The 23931-nt window shown below is 47.9% G+C and overlaps 1 protein-coding gene and 1 pseudogene across 1 annotated transcript; both read right to left on the bottom strand.

The window, feature by feature from the left end:
* LOC119352610 overlaps window positions 1-20150 on the bottom strand; it is a 73570-nt pseudogene extending 53420 nt beyond the window's left edge.
* Window positions 9345-10074, bottom strand: LOC119358566. The gene is made up of 2 exons (XM_037625051.1): window positions 9966-10074; window positions 9345-9610 (listed from the first exon to the last, which is right to left on the bottom strand). The coding sequence occupies exons 1-2, from the start codon at window positions 10042-10044 to the stop codon at window positions 9372-9374; spliced, it is 318 nt and encodes a 105-aa protein (XP_037480948.1). The 5' UTR covers window positions 10045-10074; the 3' UTR covers window positions 9345-9371.
* Window positions 20151-23931: the final 3781 nt, after the last annotated feature.

Below are 23931 nucleotides of genomic sequence, written 5' to 3'. Positions count from 1 at the left end.
GGTGAGTCGAAGAGAGACACTTGTGACGTTGTTGCAATGGCAACGGAGGCCATGGCAACCGACTCATCATCTTCATCATTGTCATCATCCTCATTGTACTCTTCTTGCACAACCAAGGCCTTGAGAGGAGTCTTCTTGGTGAAGTTGTTCTTGTTGGGGAACGACTTGGCCTTGTCCTTTCGGATGAGTTTGCCACCATTGTCTTCCCTCTTCTCATACGGGCATTCCGTGACGAAATGACTCATGTTGCCGCAATTGTAGCAAGTCCTTACACGTTGCTTGCCCCTTGTGCCACTCGAGTTGTTTTTGCTAAAGTTGGGCCTCGAGTTTTTCTTGCTCCAAAATTGCCTTGAAGCAAGTGCCATATGTTCATGATATGCAAACTTCGTATCTTCGGGGTTGCTATCCTCTTCTTCCTCTTCTTCTTCTTCCACGGTGAGCTTGGCCTTCAATGCAAGGTTAGGCTTCTTTGCCCGTTGAGAACGGAGCACCGCATTGTCGGCGGTCTTGTCCAAAATGTTCATGGCCACAAACTCATCCAACACTTCGCTTGAGGTCAAAGTGTGGAAGTCCGGTCTTTGGCAAATGACGGAGGACATGGCCTTGTGGTAGGGCATCATTGCCTTGAGGAATTTGCGCTTGATCCAATTGTCATCCGTGTCCTTGCTCCCATGATCTCGTAGTGAGACCACGAGTTTGGTGACTCTCCGATAAAGCTCACGAGGTTCTTCATCTTCCTTCATTGCAAACTCATCGGCCTCATCTTGTACCACTTCATAGTTGGAGCGTTGAATGCTTGCGTTTCCCCGATAGAGAGACACGACACAATGCCATGCATCCTTGGCCAAGGCGAAGGGACGAAGATGAGGTAGGTCTTCAGGTGGAATTGCATCTTGAATGATGAAGAGAGCATTCTCATTGAATTGATTGTCCGCGGCTTCTCGAGGAGTGAAGTTGCTTGAATCATGTGGATAGAACCCTTCTTCAATGATTCTCCAAAGGTTAGTGTTCACATGATTTAAATGACGTTTAAAGCGGTAAACCCAAGAATCAAAATCCTCATTTTTCACAATCTTAGGAGGAGGACCGGCATGAGTCAAATGGGTAGAAGGAACCGGTCCACCATAGACAAGTGGTGGTTCCACATGGGCAAAGATGCCGGTGCCATTCTTGCCACTAGAGGAAGGAGCCTTTTCACTACTAGCTTCCCCCTTGTCGGGGATAGCATCCGACACCTTGTTGGCGGGATCCCCCACTTTCAACGGTGCGATGGATAGTTTAAGCCCCTCAAGAAATTTAGTAAACATGCTTTCAACTTCGGTCGTCATGGAGGTTTTCAATGTCTCCAAGGCTACATTGAACTCCTCACGAGAGACCGAAGTTCCCCCATCGCCCGTAGACGAGATAGGATTCACACCGGAGTGTTCCTCCGCTCCGTCTACGGTATCAACCATACTCTTCGGACGGTAAAGTCCTTAATAAAGAGACGAGGCTCTGATACCAATTAAAAGGATCGATATGGTTGACTAGAGGGGGGGTGAATAGGCAACTAACAATTTTTAGCTTTTCTTTAATAATTTAAACTTTGCATCAAAGTAGGTTGTCTAGATATGCAACTAGGTGAGCAACCTATATGATGCAACAAGGATAGGTACACAAGCAAGCACGAGATATGAAACAAGTAAGCTTGCTTAAATAAAGGCACGAGATAACCAAGAGTGGAGACGGTGGAGACGAGGATGTGTTGCCGAAGTTCCTTCCCTTTGAGAGGAAGTACGTCTCCGTTGGAGCGGTGTGGAGGCACAATGCTCCCCAAGAAGCCACTAGGGCCACCGTATTCTCCTCACGCCCTCACACAATGCGAGATGCCGTGATTCCACTATTGGTGCCCTTGAAGGCGGCGACCGAACCTTTACAAACAAGGTTGGGGCTCTCCCCACAACTTAATTGGAGGCTCCCAACAAAACCATGAAGCTTCACCACAATGGAATATGGCTCCGAGGTGACCTCAGCCATCTAGGGTGCTCAAACACCCAAGAGTAACAAAATCCACACAAGAAAGTATGGGGAAACCAAATATCCTTTGGTGGAAGTGTAGATCTAGGTCTCCTCCTTCAATCCCTAGCAAATCAACAAGTTTGAGTGGCTAGAGAGAGATATCGGGCAAGAGAGCTTGAAGGGCATTAATGGTGGAGTGAGAGAGGTCAAAGGTAGTTGTGGTAGGTGGGAGAAGATCCCTTAAATAGTCTCCCCACATTTCCAACCGTTACTGCGTTTTTGCACTGCAGCGGTACAACCGGTCCTCGTCCCGGTACAACCGGGACTCACGGTGTAACTGCAGAACCCTACCAAGCGGTACAACCGGACAGGCGGGCGGTAGTACCGGCTAAGAAAAATAACCGGACTAACCGCCTGGCTACCGCACAACCACCGCATCAAAACATGAGCTTGACCGGTACTTGAGCGGTGCCTGGCCGGAACAACCGCATGGCCTTGAGCTCTTGGGTGGCTAAGTTCTGAGCGGAAGAACCGCTCGGACCACCGGTGGTACCGGTCATCGTGGAATGACCGGACCAACCGGGCCACTACCGCCCAAGAACCGCATCAAACCAGAAGCGAGGGCGGTACTTGAGCGGTGCATGGACGGAACCACCGCCCCAGCAGTTGCAGAGCATGGTGGCGGTACCACCGCCCGGAGGCAGCGGTACAACCGCTCAAGCACCACTGGTGAGCAACAAGACCCAGCGGTACAACCGCTCCAGAGAGCGGTACAACCGCTGGGCAGAAACAGTGAGCAGGAAAGAGGGGAAGAGGCAAGGAAAACTCTCTCTCTCTCTCACACACCTGAGGAACGCAAAGAGAGGGTGAGAAAAGTGTACGTGAACTGATTCCCCCAGAGCTTCCTAATGAGGATTCCCTCTTGATAGTACGGGAACTCTACGACCAAAGAAAATAAAAGCGTAGAGGACACGTCTTTGATCTTTTCCTTCGAGAGGCAATAGCAATCCGATGTAAGCCTAAGCATCGAGAACCTGAAACATATAGCACACGATTAGACCACAAAGGGTTGTCATCATCATCCAAAACATAAAGTAGGGAAATGCCCTTTCACCGGCAAGATCGCACCATCTTTCTGTACAGCTTCCAAATTAGGTTCTGCTTGGATCGGTACACTTGGTATACAGCCTTACAGTTTCTGAAAAGTTGGTGATATAAAAAAGAGACTGAATTCGTTTCCACAACCCTATGCCATGTATCATGAAGGCAATCTCCCAGTGTGGGACGATGATTCTTTCTTGTGCGTCTGGAAAGATGGTGATATCTAAACATATTCGAGTTAGGGGGGAGTGACCCTAACTCAATTGGTTGGGGGAGTGGATGTACAAACCCAACATCCGGGTCCAAATCCTCATGGAGGCAAATTTAGGCTCCTATTTATTCTTGAGGACCAGACTTTTCTGGTACTCACGCATTTATTGAGGACTAGGCTCGGTGCGCAACCGAGATTAAAAATCCTGGTACTCATACTTAAAAAGGCCGTATGCATCCCTAGTTGGTGTAGAGGTCGGGGAAGTGAAATTGTCCCCCAATTTAAAGACTCAACTAGTGGAGGATCCCTCTCGATCCAGGAGGCCTCCCGTCCGCCCCCCTCCAAATCTGATCTAGGAGGCTCCCTCTCGATCCCCTCCGCCTCCCGTCCAACCCCCTCCTCTCTGCCTCCCCTCCCGCCGCCGCCGGATGCCGACTGGGCAAAGCCAGTGCTGGGGGATGATGGCGGTGGCAAGGTGTCCCTTTGTCGCGGCTTGGAGTGGCTGTGACGGTGGATCTTGAGCGAGCGCCTCGGGATGACGTGTGTGTGGCCATGGCGCCGGTCACGCAGCGATGTGACATCCTCTACCTTTGGATGTGTTGGTTCAAAGGGATCTAGTCGGTGGGTGTTTCCTCGCGGTGGCTTCCCGGCGGCAGATCAAGTGGAGGAGGAGATGGTGGCCTAGCTGCTGAAGTGGGTGAAGATGCCACCATCGTCGGCGGCGCTCGTGGGTGTCGTTTTCCTCGTTGGAGGCGATGGTGGAGGCGTCCATCGCTCTATTGTTTCCGAGGGAAACCTCATATCTAGAGGAGGCTACCATTGACGGCGGTGCCCGTGGGCGTCGTAGCCCTCGTTGGAGGCGTTGAGGGGCCTCCTGGATCGGATGATGGCGACATTTTCGTCGTCATCCCCGTGGGGGCATCACTTTGGAGACATTTATCAGCTGGACGGACATGTGGATGGCTTGGTGGTTTGGTGTCCGTAGGTGGTGGAGCGGTGCTTCATCCTACACATCGATGGCGGCGGATCTCGACGGCATGGCACAGTGGAGACTCGGCGTTGGATATGGGTGGCGATGAACTCGTGCAGGAGGAGGACATTGTCTGGCGTCGTGGTGGCGTCAGTATCTGATCTGATGATGGATCGATGGATGAAGGGGGTGATGGCCCTTGCAGCGTGCGCATGTGGTGCCCACTGAAAGTGTGCCGGACCGGTGTGTAATCCAGTCCAGGTATTGTGCCTTGGATGGGGCATCTGACATTAGATGTTAGGTGTTGGTGCGATGTCTGTTTGGTATTAGGCTCGGACATTCGGCACCCCTTCATCACGAGGATAGGAGTAGCGACAGCTGTTGTCAAGATGATGGCTTCAGGTTTACTAATGTATTACCTTGTAAAGGACTTTGTGAATGATTAATAAAATGACTGCATGCATCGCTCAGATGCAGAGGCTGGAATACATCGTTCTTTTCTAACAAAAACTTCCTGAAGTCCTAGGGTGAGCTGTTGTGGGCATCCGTCCTGATGAAACGAGATAGAAGTCTGTATGGCTATGATAATCCTTCGCTGCGGGGGATGGTATGCGCGCTGCAGAAAGAGCCAGGCAATGGCAAGAGGTAATGGGTGGCTGAGGGAAGGTCGGATCCTCTGGAACCTCACCCTATTCCTTGGGTCTTCTACAAGCTTTGCCACATGTCTAGATATAGGTGAAGGTTGTGCCTATTTTGTACATGGTGATTGTTGAGTATATTGATTGTGAAGGTTGTGCCTATTTTGTACATGGTGATTGTTGAGTATATTAATTATCAGAAAAGAAGAAATATATTAAGATTTGTTCTGGCTTGTCCTGTACTTCAAGTTGACCATTGTACTTCTATATATATGCCCATGAGGCTCAACAATGACTATTTCATCAAATCCTTCTCTCCATTCTAACATGGTATCGGCCTAACTGATCCGAATCCTAGCAGCCGCGTGCCGCTTCACCGTGCCGCCCCCGGGGCAGTCGATTCACCGTGCCGCCCCCGGGGCGGTCGATCTCCATGATCGCCGCCAGGGGCCGCGCCGCCCGTACCTAGGGTTCGTCCGCCGGTCCTGTTGACAGACTGCCCTAGAGAGTCTTTTTCCTGATCTCTCGATCCGGGTTTTCTCTCTCCCGCCGGTCACCTTGATCGGCGTTTTATTTTTGTTTTTTCGATCTTACGATCTGTTTGCTTTGCCCGCCACCACCGTTGACCCTTGCGCCTCTACTTCGACACCAGCGCGACACCTGGCCTCTTCTCCGACTCTGGCCCCTCATGACTACCGTTCGCGCGTCCGTCCATCCGTCGCTATGTGCCTGTTGTCGCCAGCCATGATCCGATCGAGAATTCTGCATTAACCCTGCCTCCATCCACAACTTGGCCGCCCCAGCTTCCTGCATGCAGCAGGTTACGTACGACGGCAACGCATGCGTTGCCCCGGTCGTCTCGTACCGCATGGCACACGTATGTGGTTGGCGCTGGTGTTGTGGGCTGCTTGCCCCGAACAACACGTCTGTACAATGCTTGGCTGCACGTTGCACCATGTGAGCATGGTGCTCATTTGGTTGTATTCCAATCATCCTTCATGTACAATACGTGTCCAGGCAGGTATCATGCTCCTGCTACAACAGTCAGCCGCTGGGTATCGCGGCCGCTCGCCTTGCCACGTCCGGCCGTAATAATCGCACCGAGCAGTGTCCTCGATCTCGCGATCGGCCAGATTGATCACCTGTCCGTCGCTCCACTTCATCTGCGCCGCGTGATTGACCTAGCTAGTTGGTTGCGCGCGGCTCCGCAGATTCTGTGAAGATTGACCCCATGTTCAGCGTGTCTCCTCTACCGATAGAGCATCGGGCTGCCGCTGCGTCGCAACGTCGGGCCGCCGTGCCGCCGCCCCGTGGTTCTCCTCACGGCGCATCGACTCGCGCGTCGCCGGTGCGTCGCCCTTTCGGGCTATAGTGACGTGATACGCAGTCCTAGCCGCCGCCCCGAGGTCCTCCTCGCGGTTGGACTGACCCGCGCTCCGTCGCTGCACCGCCCCTTCGGGCCGTAGCGCCACGGCTCGTGGTCCACTATGCCGTCACCGCGCGTCGACCTTCCATGGTATGCGACGCGCCATCTCCCTTGGCGCGGGAACGCCACCGTCCGCGTCAGTCTTCGGCACGCTATCAGGGTTCTTCGCCTACTTCGAGCACCACCGCCGTGCTCCTAACCTAGCCGCTACTGCCGTCGTTAGGCCGCCGCCGCCGCTCTTCTTCGGCCTCCGCCGCCGCCCCCGTAGCCGCCACCGCCCGTCCACCTCCTTCATCTTCGCCCAGCACTAGCTCGTCGCCAGCGGCTCCGTCTTCTTCACTGACCACTTCGTCTACTCCGACAACCGTGGGCGACCTCGGCCCCGCGTTGATTGGCGCCGCAACCGTCGACGAGTCATTTGTTGTCCTCTCCGGCTTCTTCGACATGGCGTACAACTCGTGCAGGTCTCTCGTCTACGCATGCTTGGTGCTGGCAACGCTGATGCGTGCCTTCGTCCACGACGTGTCCCCGGGCTTGGCAAGCCTGGTGCGACGCTTCGTCAACTTCTTCTTCGTTCGTCTACGCATGCCCGGTGCTAGCAACACCGATGCGTGCCTTCGTCCATGACATGTCCACGGGCTTGGCACACCTGACGCGATGCCTCGTCGACATCATCTTCTCTCCGGGACACCATAAGAAGTGTCAAAAAACTTTAAAAACTTTCTACGTAACTTTTTCATCACACATTGCAATATCCGATGATCTAGTGATGGGGAGAAAACCGAGAAAACCAAAATATTACCTTAGTGACAGTTCATCGAGCAACTTGCTAGGAAGGAACCTCCCGCCATTGTTTTCGACCTACGCGGTGGCGGGGAACACCGCCACAGCTCGGCTATGACGTCGGGGGTGGTCGGCTACGTGGACGCCGGGAGCTTCCATGTGGATCCCTGGTGGCCTCCACCTCCTTCGTCAGTTGCATTGGGTGTGGCGTGAGGATACCATGATGCCCTAATGCTCATCCCCTCTACTTCATTTCCCTTCTCTTTGCTTTCTTGAGTTGGCTATTTTTCTGTCAAAAACAGAACAATTCAGACCCCAAAACCTACGGAAGAGTAGCAAATGAAACTCTTTTCAGCAACAAAATTTTAAATTATCAACAGAGCGTTTGCGCTAAAAATGCAATTCTTTTTTTTTGAAAGTACGGGCCAGAATGGGCCCGCTTTCTGGCCCCGCAAGGCAGCCAGAGGCAACCTTACACCACAAAACTAGTTGTACAAGTTTTTAAAAAACAAAACTACCTTTTTTTTGCGACTGGAAAGAGAGCTTTCTTAATTAAGGAATAGTTGTACAATCACCTGCTAGATAGCACATAAGAGCATCAGGAGCCCCCCGCAACCACAAGTCGGTGTGTTGCTCCACTCTTGATAGATTAGCAAGGCGATCTCCTGTTCTACTGCAAACGACCAATGTGCCTGCAGGCAAACTCCCTTTCTCTTAACAGCTCCTTAGTCTCATTTACCAGATGGCCTACACTCGACCTATCAGTCTTTGGACTGTCCAAAGCCTTTACCAAGGATACACAATCCATCTGAATAACAAGAGGCAGTGTTGACTGTAGGAGCGCCGTAGTAACGCCTTCCCGGGCGGCCACACACTCCGCTTCGTAGGCACTCGAGCAGTGTGTGGTATAAACCAACACGCCGACATGATGTATTCTCCTCTACTGTTTCTCGCCACCATAGCCGCTCCCGCCGTGTGTGATTCCACATCAAAGGAGCCGTCTACGGATACTGCAATCCATCCCACAGAGGACGGCGGCCATGGGGCTAGCTCCTGAATACTCTTTTCGCGCTGTGGCCGAGCTTCCGTCCCCTCCTGTCTTATGTCTTCTTTTCCCTTCAGCATTTCATAGCCTTTACCAAGTTTTATCTGATTTAATGAGACCATATCTTTACTAAGTTTCAGCATTTCATAGCATTTCATAAACTAGTTGTACAATAGAACTTTTTTTTTTTTGCGAAAAAGTTGTACAATAGAACTTAGCCAGAAATTATTTGAAATAATTTTTGTAACAAAATATGACAAATCAAAAGGCAACAACTATGTATGGGCTTCTACAAAAGATCGATATGGCTATAGCTACCCTCATATCTCCCTTCCCTCCCCGAGGAAAGGTTAGAGCTATTCGCTACGCTCTAGCCTCTAGATTGCCTTTTCGTGCTTTCTCGTACCTGTGTGTATATCAATGAAATGGAGTTGAAAAAAAAAGAATAGAACCGCCCACCCTCTCTTTGATCCAATCTCAGAACTATTCTGTCTTTCCTATAGAATTCGATCATCCAATAGCTCTCCAAATGGAACCTCTGCTTTCATAAACAGGATTCGAAAGAAGGCGGGCCATATTTCAAACTTGTTTCCACACACCACACATTACATATATATGCCTTAAGGGACAAATAATTTTTGACTAGGCTGGGAAACGAGTAGATTTCGTCGGCGGCGGCGGCGCCGCAGCTCGCATGCCCTGCAAAGACAAGGAGTGATTTTTACAGCGTTTGTTGCACATATCCATGTTAATGTAGCAGCGATCATTTAGCAAACAACAATAGCAATATTTAGTGGTGCACAACTTTGCCTTGCCACACAGCCGGTTCGGTAGATTGATCCTCTCGCTCTCCATGTCGAAGCCAATGGTTTGGCCTATGGAATAGCATACACATATGAATCACTTTTATATATGCAGTGTCTACTGATTTATAGAGAGACAAGATTTCGTAAAGATAGATCAAAGAGAGAAATACTTGCATTGTGTGGAGGTGGAGCTATAATTTACTGATTTTATACGTCCAACTAAGGTATTCAATTTGGCTCCTGCGAGAACATGTCTAAACGCAACATGACAAATCAAACTGCAACAAAGCTATGCTTTTTGAAAGATCTTAATTATTGTGAACTTGTTTTCCGCACATAAAGCATCATATCATATGCCTCGTGACAAAAAAAGGCATGAGCCAATTAATTTGACTAGGCAGTGGGTAAAGGAGCAGGGGTCATCGTCGCCGTCGCCGTCTCTGCCGCTTGGAAGTTTTCCGAAGAAGACAAGGGTGGATTGTCACAGTGTTCCTTGCATGCGTCGATGGTTAGGTAGCAGCGGTCATATATCAGGCAGCAGTAGCAGTATTCAGTGGTGCACAGCTTGTTCTTGCCGCACAGCCCGTTCGGAAAGTTGATCTTCTCGTCGTGCAGGTCGGCAATGGTTCGGCCTGCGGAGCAACATGCAGATGATGAAAAAAAAATTTCCAAAAGGAGATGATGAAACAATTTTTTCGGATTTGTTAAAAGCGATAAACTGCTCTCAGGCAAGAGAAGGAAAGAGAGAGGCAGAAATCAAGGAACATAAATAAGACAAAAGTGCTTGATGTACACGTGCATAGTAAGACGTAAATTGTTGAGCTTGGATTAAAGACAAGGAGAAGATAAACCGATGGGAGAAACAGAAGAGAGAAGTAGAAAAATAGCACGTGCATGCGCACTGACTTGTTGAGCTTGAAAGACAATTCGTATCTCGCAAAGATTAATCCGCAATAGAAGTGTTAACTTTAATGCATATATACTTACATTGCACGATGGTGGCGGAGAACATGAGATGCAGAGACAGCAGGGCTAGCGCAAGGATGCGGATTGTGTGCTTGTCCATGGTCGTCTGTGTTTTCTACTTCTACTACAAGATTGCTTGCTGTGAACGAAGAACTCTTGTGTGTGTGTGTACATATATGGGAGTTTCGAGAGGAGGAAGATCCGGCGCTATAACTCGTCTCGATCCCGTGCGGGAAAGATCACGCGATAGAATTAAATAGGAAGATCGATTTGCTTCTTATTTTTCTCTCCTTCTTTACATAAGTTTCCAAAATTTTATGGTACAATACGAAAATATGGTAGTTACTGCTTGCCAGATTATCTCCGGTTTTTACAAGTTATCACGCAGCTTTTAGTCTTGAGCCCCTGGTTTTTCTGTCGAGTCAAAAACAAAGATCCTACCAATTATTGAGACTTAAACATTTTTTTTTTTGAAATTGAGACATTAAACATTTTGGATGACGATAACTGTCACACATGTGGACGTTAAGGGATCTGCCCACACGTTTTATGTGGTGTCTAAGAGGACCAGCCAACATGTTTACGTGTGAGCAAAACAACTAGCGCCCACATGTTTCTTTTTTCCTTGTGGTCCCTCTCACATGCCTACGTGTGGGCAAAATGCATAATGCCCACACGACCTCTCTCAGCCACCTACCTCACGGTCCCGCGCGCCCCGCATGATAGTCACCACGCGTCCCCGCAGTTGCCATGCTCCGGACCCTCTTCAATGTCCGTTTAACTGCAGTTGTCATGTCGCTGAACTACAGTTGTCATGTCGGAGAACTACAGTTGACATGGTTGCTCAACTGCAGTTGTCATCTCAGGTCAAGTGCCAGATGCCATTTTGGACAACTGTAGTTGTTGCCATGTATGGTCTGGTTTACTATAGTTGCCATGATTTAAAAACTTTAGAGGTTGCCACCTACTAACACTAAGCAGTTGCCATGTATGGTCTGATTTACTACAGTTGCCATGATTTGAAAACCTTAGGAGTTGCCACCTACTAACACTAGGCAGTTGCCGTGTAGCGCTACAAAGAGACATGTCAAAACAACATGTTCGGATAAAAGAGAGAGTTGCCATCTGCTTACAAGCACACTAGGACAGTTGCCGTGTACCCTGCAAAACACATGGCAACTGACATGTTAGGGTAAAAAAGAGAGAGTTGCCATCTGCTTACAAGCACATTAGGGCAGTTGCCATGTACTGCAAAACGCATGGCAACTGACAGCTTGGATGTGGGAGAGAAGACGATCGTATGGGCGAGATGGCAAATGCACACATATCAGCCCTTGTGCGTGAGTGAAAATTGGCTGTGGGCGAACTGTTAAACGCCCACACACCGGTCCCTCCGTATGGTGAAACAGACGTGTGAACGACCGGATGAATGCCAACATACCAGCCCAGTCCTACGTGGCACTACAAACATGCCAAGATTCATGCATCCACAAAAGGACACGGATCCACGTGTGGGCGAGATGCAAACGCCCACACGTGTGAGTGTTAGTGTTTCCGAACATTTCTGTTGTCCCAGGCCGCTCCCGAAAGCTACCCCCCCCCCCTCGTCTATGCCCCTGGACAAGTTGGAGATGGCGGCGATGGGGTTGCACTGACTCGTCGTTGTCCCTGATCTCACCCCCACGAGCCCCACTCATCGTACACCTAGTCTCATCCCCACGAGCCCCCAACTCTAACCTACACCCTAACCGTTTGTTCATCTCCAGCTGGTGACTGCTCGGGTCATGCTTTTGTGTTAGTTAGCTACCTTAGGTCATTTTTGATTTTGGAACTTCTTAACAGGCAAACATTCACTGGCAGGGGGTGATAACTTCTTCAGCACAACATGTCAGTTTCTTGAGAAGAAGGCATTTTCGTTTAAACTGCCACCATTTGATCCCGCGAAGTAACTAAAACTACCAGGATAAAGCATTCGCTTGCCATCCTCCTTCTAGCTGATGTTCGCCAGATAACATTACCGTTGATTTTTGGTTGTTTCACATTTTAATAAATTCACATGTCGTTCTTATGCATGATTAAAAAAGGAACAATTGCATTTTTATCCCTAGTTGGTTCCAACCCACGGGTTTTGCCCTTACTTTTCGAGCTTGCTCAGTTTTGCCCTTACTTTTTCTGTCGTGGTCCCTCGAATGCCCTTTGACTGTTTGACCAAAACTTTGAAAATTCATAACTAATTCATATGAACTCAGAAAAATGAAAATAAGATATCAAAATGTTTAGATAAACATTACCTTTATGCGCATATCATTTGCATTCAGGACAAAAGCATCCTTTAAACTACCTAAGGTAATTAATGTTATTAACATTATTAAAAATAAAAAGGTATAAACAATATTTTTTTCATGAATAAAATTGACATGCAAATGTAGGTGATGTTTTCTGAACATCCAGATATCTTATTTGCATTTTTTCCGAGTTCGTATCATCTTGTTAAGAATGTCTAACAACTTTGACCATTATTTGGAAACTTCATAGCAAGTTGGAAACTTCATAGCAAGTTAAGAATGTTCTAACGACTTTGACCATTATTTGGAAACTTCATAACATCCAGATATCTTATTAACATGAAAATTCACCATCGATCCTCTCATCGGGAGGGGGTTAATCTCCATCAACATCTTCACCAGCACCATCTCCTCTCAAACCCTATTTCATCTCTTGTATCCGACCTTTGTCTCAAAACTTCAGATTGGTACCTGTGGGTTGCTAGTAGTGTTGATTACTCTTTGTAGTTGATGCTAGTTGGTTTATTCGGTGAAAGATTATATGTTCAGATCCTTTATGCACATTAATACCCCTCTGATTATGAACATGAATATGATTTGTGAGTAGTTACGTTTGTTCCTGGGGACATGTGAGAAGTTTTGTTATAAGTATTCATGTGGATTTGGTATTCGTTCGATATTTTGATGAGATATATGTTGTCTTTCCTCTAGTGATGTTATGTGAACGTCGACTACATGACACTTCACCATTGTTTGGGCCTAGGGGAAGCCATTGGGAAGTAATAAGTAGATGATGGGTTGCTAGAGTGACAGAAGCTTAAACCCTAATTTATGCATTGCTTTGTAAGGGGCTGATTTGAATCCATATGTTTCATGCTATGGTTAGGTTTACCTTAATTCTTTTTTCATGGTTGCGGATGCTTACGAGGGAGGTTAATTATAAGTGGGATGCTTGTCCAAGGAAGGGCAGTAACCAAGCACCGGTCCACACACATATCAAATTATCAAAGTAACAAACGCGAATCATATTAGCATGATGAAAACTAGCTTGACAATAATTCCCATGTGTCCTCGGGAGCGTTTTCTCTTATATAAGAGTTTGTCCAGACTTGTCCTTTGCTACAAAAAGGATTGGACCACCTTGCTGCACCTTATTTACTTTTGTTACTTGTTACCCGTTACCAATTACCTTATCACAAAACTATCTGTTACCAATAATTTCAATGCTTGCAGAGAATACCTTACTGAAAATTGCTTGTCATTTCCTTCTGCTCCTCGTTGGGTTCGACACTCTTACTTATCGAAAGGACTACGATAAATCCCCTATACTTATGGGTCATCACGTACACACTGAAAAATTTCATAACTAGAAGTTAAGTACACAGTTGAAGATTGAAATATTTTAGTACCGAAATTTCAGTACAGACCGGTTCACACTGAAATATTTGAGTAGTGCAATTTCAGTACACACAGGTAGACACTGAAATATTTGAGTAGTGCCATTTCAGTACACACGGGTAGACATTGAAATATTTTAGAACTGCAGTTTCAGTACAAGCATGCAACCACTGAAATATTCCAGTGCTGCAGATTCAGTACACGCACGTAGCCACTGAAATATTTCAGTGGCGCACTTTCAGTACACGCACATACCCACTGAAATATTTCAGTGGTGCACTTTCAGTACACGCATGTACCAACTGAAATATTTCGGTGGTGTTGTTTCAGTACATGCATGTAGTCACTGAAATGTTTCAGTGGTGCAGTTTCAATACACAAACACGTAGTCACTGAAATATTTGAGTAGTGCACTTTCATCCTCACTATTGCAAGGTCCCAATCGGTGATCACAGATATAGGATGCTTCTGTCCCATAGCATCAGAAAAGTTCTGTAACGTCCACTCGTATGCCTGGCTTATTTCATGTGAAATGTACCACATGCAAAAATAACAATGTTGCGGTGGTGATTCAACCCGACAAACGCTACAAATGGCAGATTGTACTTATTGATTTTGCATGTGCTATCAAAAACAATAATGTCTCTGAAAGCCTCGTAGTCAAGTCCGGATTGACTATCACATCAGAACAGTCCCTTCAGATGGCCAGCTTCATCAACCAAGTACCTGAAGAAAAAATCGGAATCTCGCTCTTGCCTCGCCACCATGTGATTGATCACCGTTTGAGCATCCCCGGAAGCAATTGATTCCTGCTTGTTAGCATGGCATAAATTGTAAATGTCCCTCATAATGCATCCAACCTCAACATATCCACAGTATTGCATGCACATAATATCCATAATATGGTGTTTTCTGATCCCAGATTTTTCCATGTCTGCAATGTCCGCTTTCTGCTCATTGCTGATTCTTCTCTATGAACGCAAAAGACACGATAGATCCCGTGGGGCTAGAGGATGGTTGTGTTCATCAATGAAATCCTTCACAAACCACTGACATGTTTCCTCCTATCTTGCAATCACCAATTTAGCTTTACACCCTACACGAGTTATACTTCGTGGCCTCCTCTTTCTATCTTCCATCTTCCTCTTCATGTGCTTCTCTTCACGAACCCCTTGACAACTGCACACAAATTTCCTCAAAATTATATGGCAGTTGGATCCATCCCACTCGACATAGCTTCTCCGGACACTAAAACCTTTCTCAAGACCATATTTGTTATAGAATCTATAACCTTCATCCTCACTATTAAACATCTTGTTGGCAATATGATAATACTCTAGCATTGACTCATGACTTACATCCGCCATGTCTTCCTGCATCACTATTCAGATGAATAAAAATCTGAAAGGACAAGCAAAAATGCATGCAAAACCCAGTACGAAATCTTGCGTGGAATTTTAAACTTTGCTCCTTGTACATGTTATGGCAAGCAATCATAAACGTCCATAAACTGGGTCCCCCATAAACTATTGAAGTGACCATGGATGATGAAAAATTCTACACTGAATTGCATGCACTACGAAAACCTAAATCGATGATGACTAAACAAATCTAAGTAGGAAGTGCATGCTACGAATCAAAGTAAGTTGAGATTCGGACGATTCATATGTTAGGATGCAAGTCTGGAAGCGATGGGATCGGCAGGGGGTTCCTATAGCGCCACCAACACTGCCGCCGCAGATGCCACGCCTTATTCTTCTTCCTGCCGCCGGGCACGTATTTTATAGTGAAGGGGACCGGCAGGACGATGAGGACGACGCCAACGATGGTGAATTGGTTCCTCTCGGTGGGCTCGTCGGACAGAAGGAAGGGGAGGAGAACGAGGACTTGACCTACTGGATCTAGACGTGGTTCTGGTCGTGGACGTAATCGGTTGAAAGCACAATATTTTACCCTGAACCATTATGCCCTTCTCTGATTAAACTAATTAGGTTTATTCATTTTTAATCCCCCATCATATCGGACCGCTAATAAAAATCGGAGGGGCAAGTACTCGAAAGTACTCCCGGTACTGCCCCAATCACCGTAAAGGAGCTCTTATTTCACTTAGTGCCCTGCCTCACTGTGGCCGGACAGTTTCAACACAGAAATTATTAACGGCCAACCGAACTAATCGAGGAGAATAACTTGTTCATACAAATGGAAATGAACTTGTTTTTATTGTTTCATACTTGATTTACATAGTTTGGAACTAACAAGTCTACCGTTGTGAATACTTCATGAAGCCTGTATAGAGAAGGATTAATAAAATTGAGCGGCCCTTTTGCACGCAGTATCAGCATTCTGAAACAAGCATCACAATGTTCATCAAGAGAGACCTCGGTACTACCACACAGCAAGAGATTTGCATATGGTAGATTGGCAAGTATCATAACGATTCTGGATATATCAGTCTCCCTCCTATCCGATGTTGTACAACATATTGGTTCCGGTATTCCTTCAAACTTCTCACAAGCTTTAACTGTAATTGGTGTCAAACATTGTCCAGCTTATCCGACAGTGAGTTTTCAACAGCTGCAGGATAGTGATAATTAGTAAACTATAAAGTAATAACTTATGAAGCAGACCATCTGTGAGGGCACAACAACCCCCAGGCCGGTTCCACAGAATCTGTCAATCAACCTGCCAGATGTCCGGCCTGGAAAATAATTTAGCCGACCAGTGGCATGGGAGCCATAGCCCCCACGCTGGTCCTGTGGGATCTGTCAATCAACCTGCCATATGCCGGTCTGAAAATAGTTTAGCCGAACAGCGGCATGGGTGCCATATCACCCACGACATTTTTGCGGGATCCGTCAACCTGCATGTGCACCACTGAAGGAACCTAAACCGGCAGATCTCGAGATAGGGGATTCTAATCTAAGCGCCTAGGGACGACGTTAATAAAGACATAGGAATTTATCCAGGTTCGGCCTCTACATGGAGATAACACCCTACGTCATGCTCGTGTTTATTGCGTTGGTGTGGATACAGAATACAGATAATCTACCAAAGATTGTAATGTCTAAATTGTGTTGTCTACGAGCCAGGCCCCTCAGTTTATTTAGGATACCAGGGTCCTAGGATTACAAGAGCCCTAGTAGGCTACATATGTGTAGGCACAGTCATGGGCTGCCTGAAGTTGCCCGAAACGAAACCGACAAGGGGGTGTTCAGCCCGGCCCACCAGGCCAGGAGTCGCCATGGTGAGCGGCTCCTTAACAAGGACACCATAAGAAGTGTCGAAAATCTTTCTACATATGTTTTTCATCACACATTGCAATATCCGATGATCATATGGGATAAAATACCTCAGTGACAGTTCATCTAGCACCTTGCTAGAAAGAAACAGTTGAGTACCATGCTTGCTCCGAGGAAGGTGCCAAAGACGAAGACAAGGTGCTGGGAGCTTCCATGTAGATCTCTTGTGGCCTCCAGCTCCTTTGTCGGCTGCGTTGGGTGTGGCGTGAGGAATTCCATGATGCCCTCATTTTCATCCCCTCTACTTGCATTTTTCCTCTCTTTGCTTTCTTGAGTTGGCTATATTTTTTTGTCAAAAGTGGAACAATTCAGAACCTAGAACCTACCGAAAAGTAGCAAATGAAACTCTACTGCTTTTCAGCAACAAATTTAAATTATCAACAGGGTGTTTCCGCTAAAAATGCAATTTTTATTTTGAGGGGTAATTCTTTTTCTTCTAACTAGAGAAAGAAAGTACGGGCCAAAATGGGGCTGCAAGGCAGCCTGAGGCAACCTTACATCACATAACTAGTTGTACAAGTTTCTAGAAAAAACAAAACTAGTTGTACAATAGAACTTAGCAAGAAATTATTTGAAATATTTTTTTTTACATAAAATATGACAAATCAGAAGGAAACAACCATGTAGGGCATATTTCAAACATGTTTTTCCACACCACACACTTTTGGGGTAATACACTGTATAGATAGGAAAGAGATAAATGAAAGAAAAAGAAGATAGAAATGAATTGATAGAGTCAGATGATGTCACTAGCTTCAATGAAAGGGTATATCGATCGGTCCAGCACGGATTGAAATAGGAGCCGGTTCGACAGGAAGCTTTTGAAAACGCAGTGCACCCAGGTGACCAGCCAATGAAACGAATTGAGATGAAAGTGATCGAAAGTTATCTCCCGTAGAAGGAGCTATGTTTGCGAAGGATCGAAGAGAGCGTTGAGTATATATATATATACCTGAAGGGACAAATAATTTTGGCTAGGCTGGGAAACTAGAAGTTTTCATCGGCGGCGGCAGCGCCGCAGCTCGCATGTCCTGCGAAGACGAGTTATTTTCACAGCGTTCGTGCAAAACCATGTTAATGCAGCAGCCATCATTTAGCATACAACAATAGCAATATTTAGAGGTGCACAACGTTGCCTTGCCGCACAGCCGCTTCGGTAGATTGATCCTCTCGCTGTCCATGTCGAAGCCAATGGTTTGGCCTATGGAATAGCATACACATATGAATCACTTTTATATATGCACTGTTTTATAGAGAGACAAGATTTCGTAAAGATAGATCAGAGAGAGAAATACTTGCATTGTGTGGAGTTTTTTTTTAGAAAAGGAGGATGATCTCCGGCCTCTGCATGTGGGAGGTGCATGCGGCCATTTTATTAATTATTCTCGAAAATCTTACAAAATAAAACAACAATATGTCTGAATCCGCCATCTTGGCAACATATGTCGCTACTCCTATCCATATGATGAAGGGGTGCAAACCGGGCCACATACCCAGACATCTGACCTAAGTCTAACATCTAAAGCCGGAGGCCCTGACCGAGCCATCTACCGGGTCCGGGGCACAAACCGGTCCGACGCACTCACATGTGTCGTTGCCGCCATCTTCCACTAGTCCATCTTCAGAGCAGATTGAGGTGTCAACCTTGGCGGGTCCTCCGCCATCGAAGCCATCACGACGCCAAACGACGACCTCCACCTACGCGAGGCTTGGCAGGTCCTCCGCCATGGACTCCACCACGACGCCAAACGACGACCTCCACCTACGCGAGTCCATCTCCAAGAAACATACGTAGATCCATGCTAGCATAGGTCCGCACCACCGCCGTCACCCACCACCCACAAGTGCCAGCCAACCCCAAGGTTCCCAAAGCAGCGCCTTCAAGAAGGGAACGGCGCCGTGAGCGCCGCCGCCGCCCAACAAAGTTAGGGCTTTCGCACGGAAGAACTAGGGGAAGGGGAAGTGAGGAGATCAGTCCATACCGACGCCTCCAAGGAGGGGGAACGGCGCCCTAGTCGTCGCCATCGGCGCGGCCGGAATTTCGCCCGAACTAGATCTCTGCCACCAGCAGCGCCTCCTGTACAGAACTGGCGACCAAGGGAAGCGCGGCCCAATCAAGCTGGCCCGCACGCCGAACAGAGGAGGAGGGGAGACGCCAGATCGCGCGCACCGACCACCGCAGAAGCCGCCGCCAGCCGCCAACGACCACCGGCATCCACCGCCCACACGGCTGCTCGCCGGAGCCGCCAGTTCAGATCCGGATTCCCACGTAGAGGCAGGGCATCCGAGACCCCGCCGCCACCATCCTTGGCACCCCGGGCTTGCCCGGCGGCTGCCTCAGGCAACGGCGAGGAGATGGGGCGAGGTGGGGAGGGGGCCGTGGCGGCGAGGCTAGGGTTCCCCCGCCGCCGCCGGGGGAGGCGACCTCATTGTGTGCAGGTGGAGCTATAATTTACTGATTTTATACGTCCAACTAAGGTATTCAATATGGCTCCTGGGAGAACATGTCTAAACGCAACATGACAAATCAAACTGCAACAAAGCTATGCTTTTTGAAAGCTCTTAATTATTGTGAACTTTTTTTCGCACACAAAGACTGAAAAAAAACATGAGCCAATTAATTTGACTAGGCAGTGGATAAAGGAGCAGGGGTGGTGGTCGCCGTCTCCGCCGCTTGCAAGTCTTCGGAAGCAGACAAGGATGGATTGTCACAGCGTTTCTTGCATGCGTCCATGGTTAGGTAGCAGCGGTCATATATCAGGCAGCAGTAGCAGTATTCAGTGATGCACAGCTTGTTCTTGCCGCACAGCCCGTTCGCAAAGTTGATCTTCTCGTCGTGCAGGTCGGCGATGGTTCGGCCTGCGGTGCAACATGCGGATGTTTTGGATTTGTTAACAAGCGAGATAAACTGGTCTAAGGCAAGAGACGGAAAGAGAGAGGCAGAAATCAAGGAACAGAATAAGACAGAAACTTGTAAGAAGTAACTTGTTAAAGTTGGATTAAAGACAAGGAGAAGATGGAGAAACAGAAGAGAGAAGTACAGAAATCACACGTGCATAAGCTTGATAAAAAAAGATTAGTATCGTCATCACAAAGATAAAACGGAGAGAGAAGTTGTAACTTTGATGCATATATATATACTTACATTGCGCGATGGTGGCGCAGCACAGGAGATGCAGAGACAGCAGGGCTAGCGCAAGGATGCGGATCGTGTGCCTGTCCATGGTCGTCGATCGATGAAAATCTATCTGTGTGTTCTACTTCTACTAAAAGATTGCTTGCTGTGAACGAGAACTCGTGTGTGTTTATGTGTACATACCTATGGGGGTTTTAAGAGGAGGGAGAGCCGGCGCTATAACTCGTCCCGATCCCGTGCGGGAAAGATCAGGCGATGGAATTTGGAAAGATTATGTATGTCTTTCCATGTGCACTAGGCGATCGATTTGCTTCTTATTTTTCTCTCCTTCTCTAGACAAGTTTCCAAAATTTTGTGGTAGAATACGAACTGTAATATGGTAGTTACTGCTTGCCAGATTTATCTCCGGTTTTTAGAAGTGTGTGTTTTCCGTGCGTGATATGGAAATTATCACGTAAATATTCAGTCTCGAGCCTGTATGTTTTGTGGGAGTCAAAAACTGACAAAATTCTACTCGTCTCGTCTCAAAATAAGTGTCTCAACTTTAACGACCATGAGTTTCTGAAGAGTGGTGGTGCGCAAGCTTGAAGGTTTGGTGGCTATGGAGGGGCCTGTTTGGTGGCTATGAAGGTGTGTGGGAAGAGAGGGGTCGAGGGATGGGATAAGGCCAGAGGGGAATGTGTGTTCTGTGGTGAAAATGAAACTGTTAAGCACTTAGTTTTTGAATGTGTGGCGGCCGTTCAGATTTGGTGTGTCATTGCTGAGGGGATTTCTATTCCCATACCTGATTCATTCATGTGTTTGATTCCTTTGTGGAAACAAAAGAAAAAAAAATGAAGCTGCCAACCTTGTTACTTCTGCTACCTGTGGGGCTTATGGCTTCTGCACGGTGAATTTGTCTTCAGGAGCGAAGATGGCGAAGTATTCACTGCATCATGGGCCTGGTGGGAGGATTGATAAGATCAGTGGAAGATCTTGTGTTCGGACGCCCAAGGTGTGCTACTTCTCCAGTGCTCAAGGCTTTTGGATCGTCGAAGAGGGAAATTGCTTAGAATAGCCTGGTATGGGATATAAATACTGAAGACTACAGATTCTGGAGCTCGATGAATGTCATCTTTTACTACTTTATTCAGCCTCTGTCCTCTATTATGTGTGTAATAGGTCTATTAGAACCTTTTTATCTATGACATCTACTTTGGTTGTTGCCAAGCGATGTACGATGTCCTGGTTTGTGGTGGTCATGCCTTTGCTTTTTAATAAAAGTTGGGGCAGGGGAACCCCTTTCATTCAAAAAAAAAACATACCTTCCGTGAGTCTCCCTTGATCGAGTTAAAAGCAGAAAACCACCACATTTGGAGCTTTGTTTGCGAAAAACTATCTAGTCCCTATTTTTTTGCAAAAGCCACCGCGTTTCTGGTAAACATTTTGCAGAAAACACTGATAGGACGATTTAGCCCGTTTAGTCACTTTCTGACAAGTGGAACCCGGTTGTAAGGAGCTGACTCAGCAAACAATTAACACATACACCCCTATATTAAAAAAAAATTGACCCCTCCCCCCGTGGAGCAGCGTGACTGCTGAAGCAGCACGAGCTCGGCCGACACGGCGACGCCCTGAGCCCCTGACCCTGCCGACCGTCAGGATGCCGTGGTGGGGACCGTGAGCCCCAGCAGGGCGGACACAGAGACGAGGAGGTGTAGCCGGGAGGAGATGGGCAGGAGCGACCAGTCGAGCGCGGCGTGCCCGCCCCCAAGCGCGTCGCGGTGGCAGACGGTGACCGCGAGTAGGTCAGCGCGCCCGCGACACAGCCCCACGGCCTCCCGCTGGGCGTGCCCGCAGCCCAGCGCCTCGGCCTCCTGCTCGGCGCACCCGAGTCGTGCTTTGAAGCTCTGGCAAGCCATGGACCACACGTCGCGCCCCCGTCTACGACCCCGACTCACCCGGGAGACACACTGCTCAGCGACGGCCATGGAGGGGAGCTGCGGCATGTAGCAGGTGCCGCGGGCAGCCGCATCGGTGAGGACCTACGGCGGCGAGCAGCGGCAGCCGCGGGCAGGGAACTGCGGCGCCGAGCAGCAGCACGCAGCGATGCGCAGCAGCAGCAGCAGCAGCGGCACTCAGCATCAGCAGGGAGGCAACACGTAGCAGCCGTGCTTAGGTGCTAGTCCGCGTGCGCCATCCGACGATAACCAGCCGGGAACAAGGGCTGGATTGCTTTTCTGTTCTTAGAACGAGGGATGTGTGTGTAAATTTGTTGCTAAGTACAATCAGGTCTCACTTGTCAGAAAGTGATCAATCGGGCTAAATCACTTGATCAATGCAATTTGCATACTGTTTACTAGATATGCGGTGATTTTTACAAATAATTAGGGATCAGGCATTTTTTCGCAAACGAAGCCCTAAATGTGATGGTTTCTTGCAATTAACTCCCCTTGATCCCATGGGGTGCATCACCTCGTGCCTGTCTCTCTCTGCCACCGCCGGCCCGTGGACCGGCCTGCCGCCGGATCTGCTCCTTGAAGTCTCTGTCCGCCTGCGGCACGCTGCCGACGTTGTTTGCTTCCATACTGTCTGCAGGTCATGGCGTGACGCGGCGGCGCAGCTCGCCCCTGCGGCGACCCGGCCCTGCCTGTGCTTCCCGTGGGTTTTAACACCGTGGGACGGCCACCTCAGGCACCCCAATGTTGACTTTCGTTGCCCGAGAAGCCCGCCTATCACCGCGGCCGCGGCGACTTTATCCTCGCAGAGCCATTAGGGTCTGGGTATAGGTGAAGGTTGTGCCTATTTTGTCTTTAGGGGTGGCGTATTTAGAAACAGTTTCATCGAGAACAAGGCCAAGCTCGTGAAGTGGGTGCCTTTCAAATTGAGAGCTGTGACTCTGTGAGAGTATGGCTCCACACCAAGCTTACATTTGCTCCAATCCGTGAAATTCAAGACAGGCTCGAGGCTCAAAAGAAGACGCGGAAGAATTAATTCTTAAGTCAAAATGTCAAATCAGAATGTAGTAACTCCGATCTTATTTTGTCCCGAAGTATTTTGGAAGCAAGTAGTGTTCTTGTTCGCGACCATCTATTTTGTTAATAATTATTAGTACTTTTTGCTGAAGACCTTGAACCTTAATCCTTTATGGAAGGTAATTTGGAAATTGCATGTATAAGAATTCCATAACTTTGAAATTTACTCCCCAACACGTGCACGTATCCTCGTTTAAGGAAGATCAATAGTTGGCCCAATTGTCTGTGTTGTGTTCAGTCAAAGATTAGCATGATAGCCTATGTGTTGCTACTACTTGTCTCCTTCTCTTTGGTGTACAGGGTTTACGTGTTCTTCTAAGTCAAATCACGTCAAGATCTCTTCCAATCTTCTTTTCGAATGACCACTTTCAGTTTCATCTCAAAACCATCATCCTATTCTTGTTCTTCCTTCGAAGGAGATTCGCTGTAAACTCTCCCCATAACCATTTCATCCACACATCGCAACATCCAATGATCATATTCAGTGCATAATGGGGTTAAAACCGAGAAAAGGGGTAACATTACCTCGGGGACAGTTCGTCGAGCACCTTGCTAGGAAGGGAAAGGTGAGCGTCGCAACGGTGACGTTGATGGACCGACGAGACTGCTGAAAGATGAAGACGGGACGGGAGGGGGAAGGGTGGATGTGGTATGAACCATTCCTGTCCTTCTTGTCAACCTATGGAGCTGTGACGAATTCTACCACGGCTCGGCTCCAGCGTCAAGGGCAGTTGGCAAGGTGGGCGCTAAGAGGTCAGACGAGGGTTATTGGTGGCCTCCTGCTCTCCCGGCGGATGCTTTGGGTGCGGTGTTAGGATGTCACGGCGCTGGCCCATGTTTGCTGTTGTTGTTGCT

Source organism: Triticum dicoccoides, chromosome 2A (assembly GCF_002162155.2).
Source record: "Triticum dicoccoides isolate Atlit2015 ecotype Zavitan chromosome 2A, WEW_v2.0, whole genome shotgun sequence".
Classification (NCBI taxonomy): domain Eukaryota; kingdom Viridiplantae; phylum Streptophyta; class Magnoliopsida; order Poales; family Poaceae; genus Triticum; species Triticum dicoccoides.
This window is presented reverse-complemented; position numbering and strand designations above follow the sequence as displayed.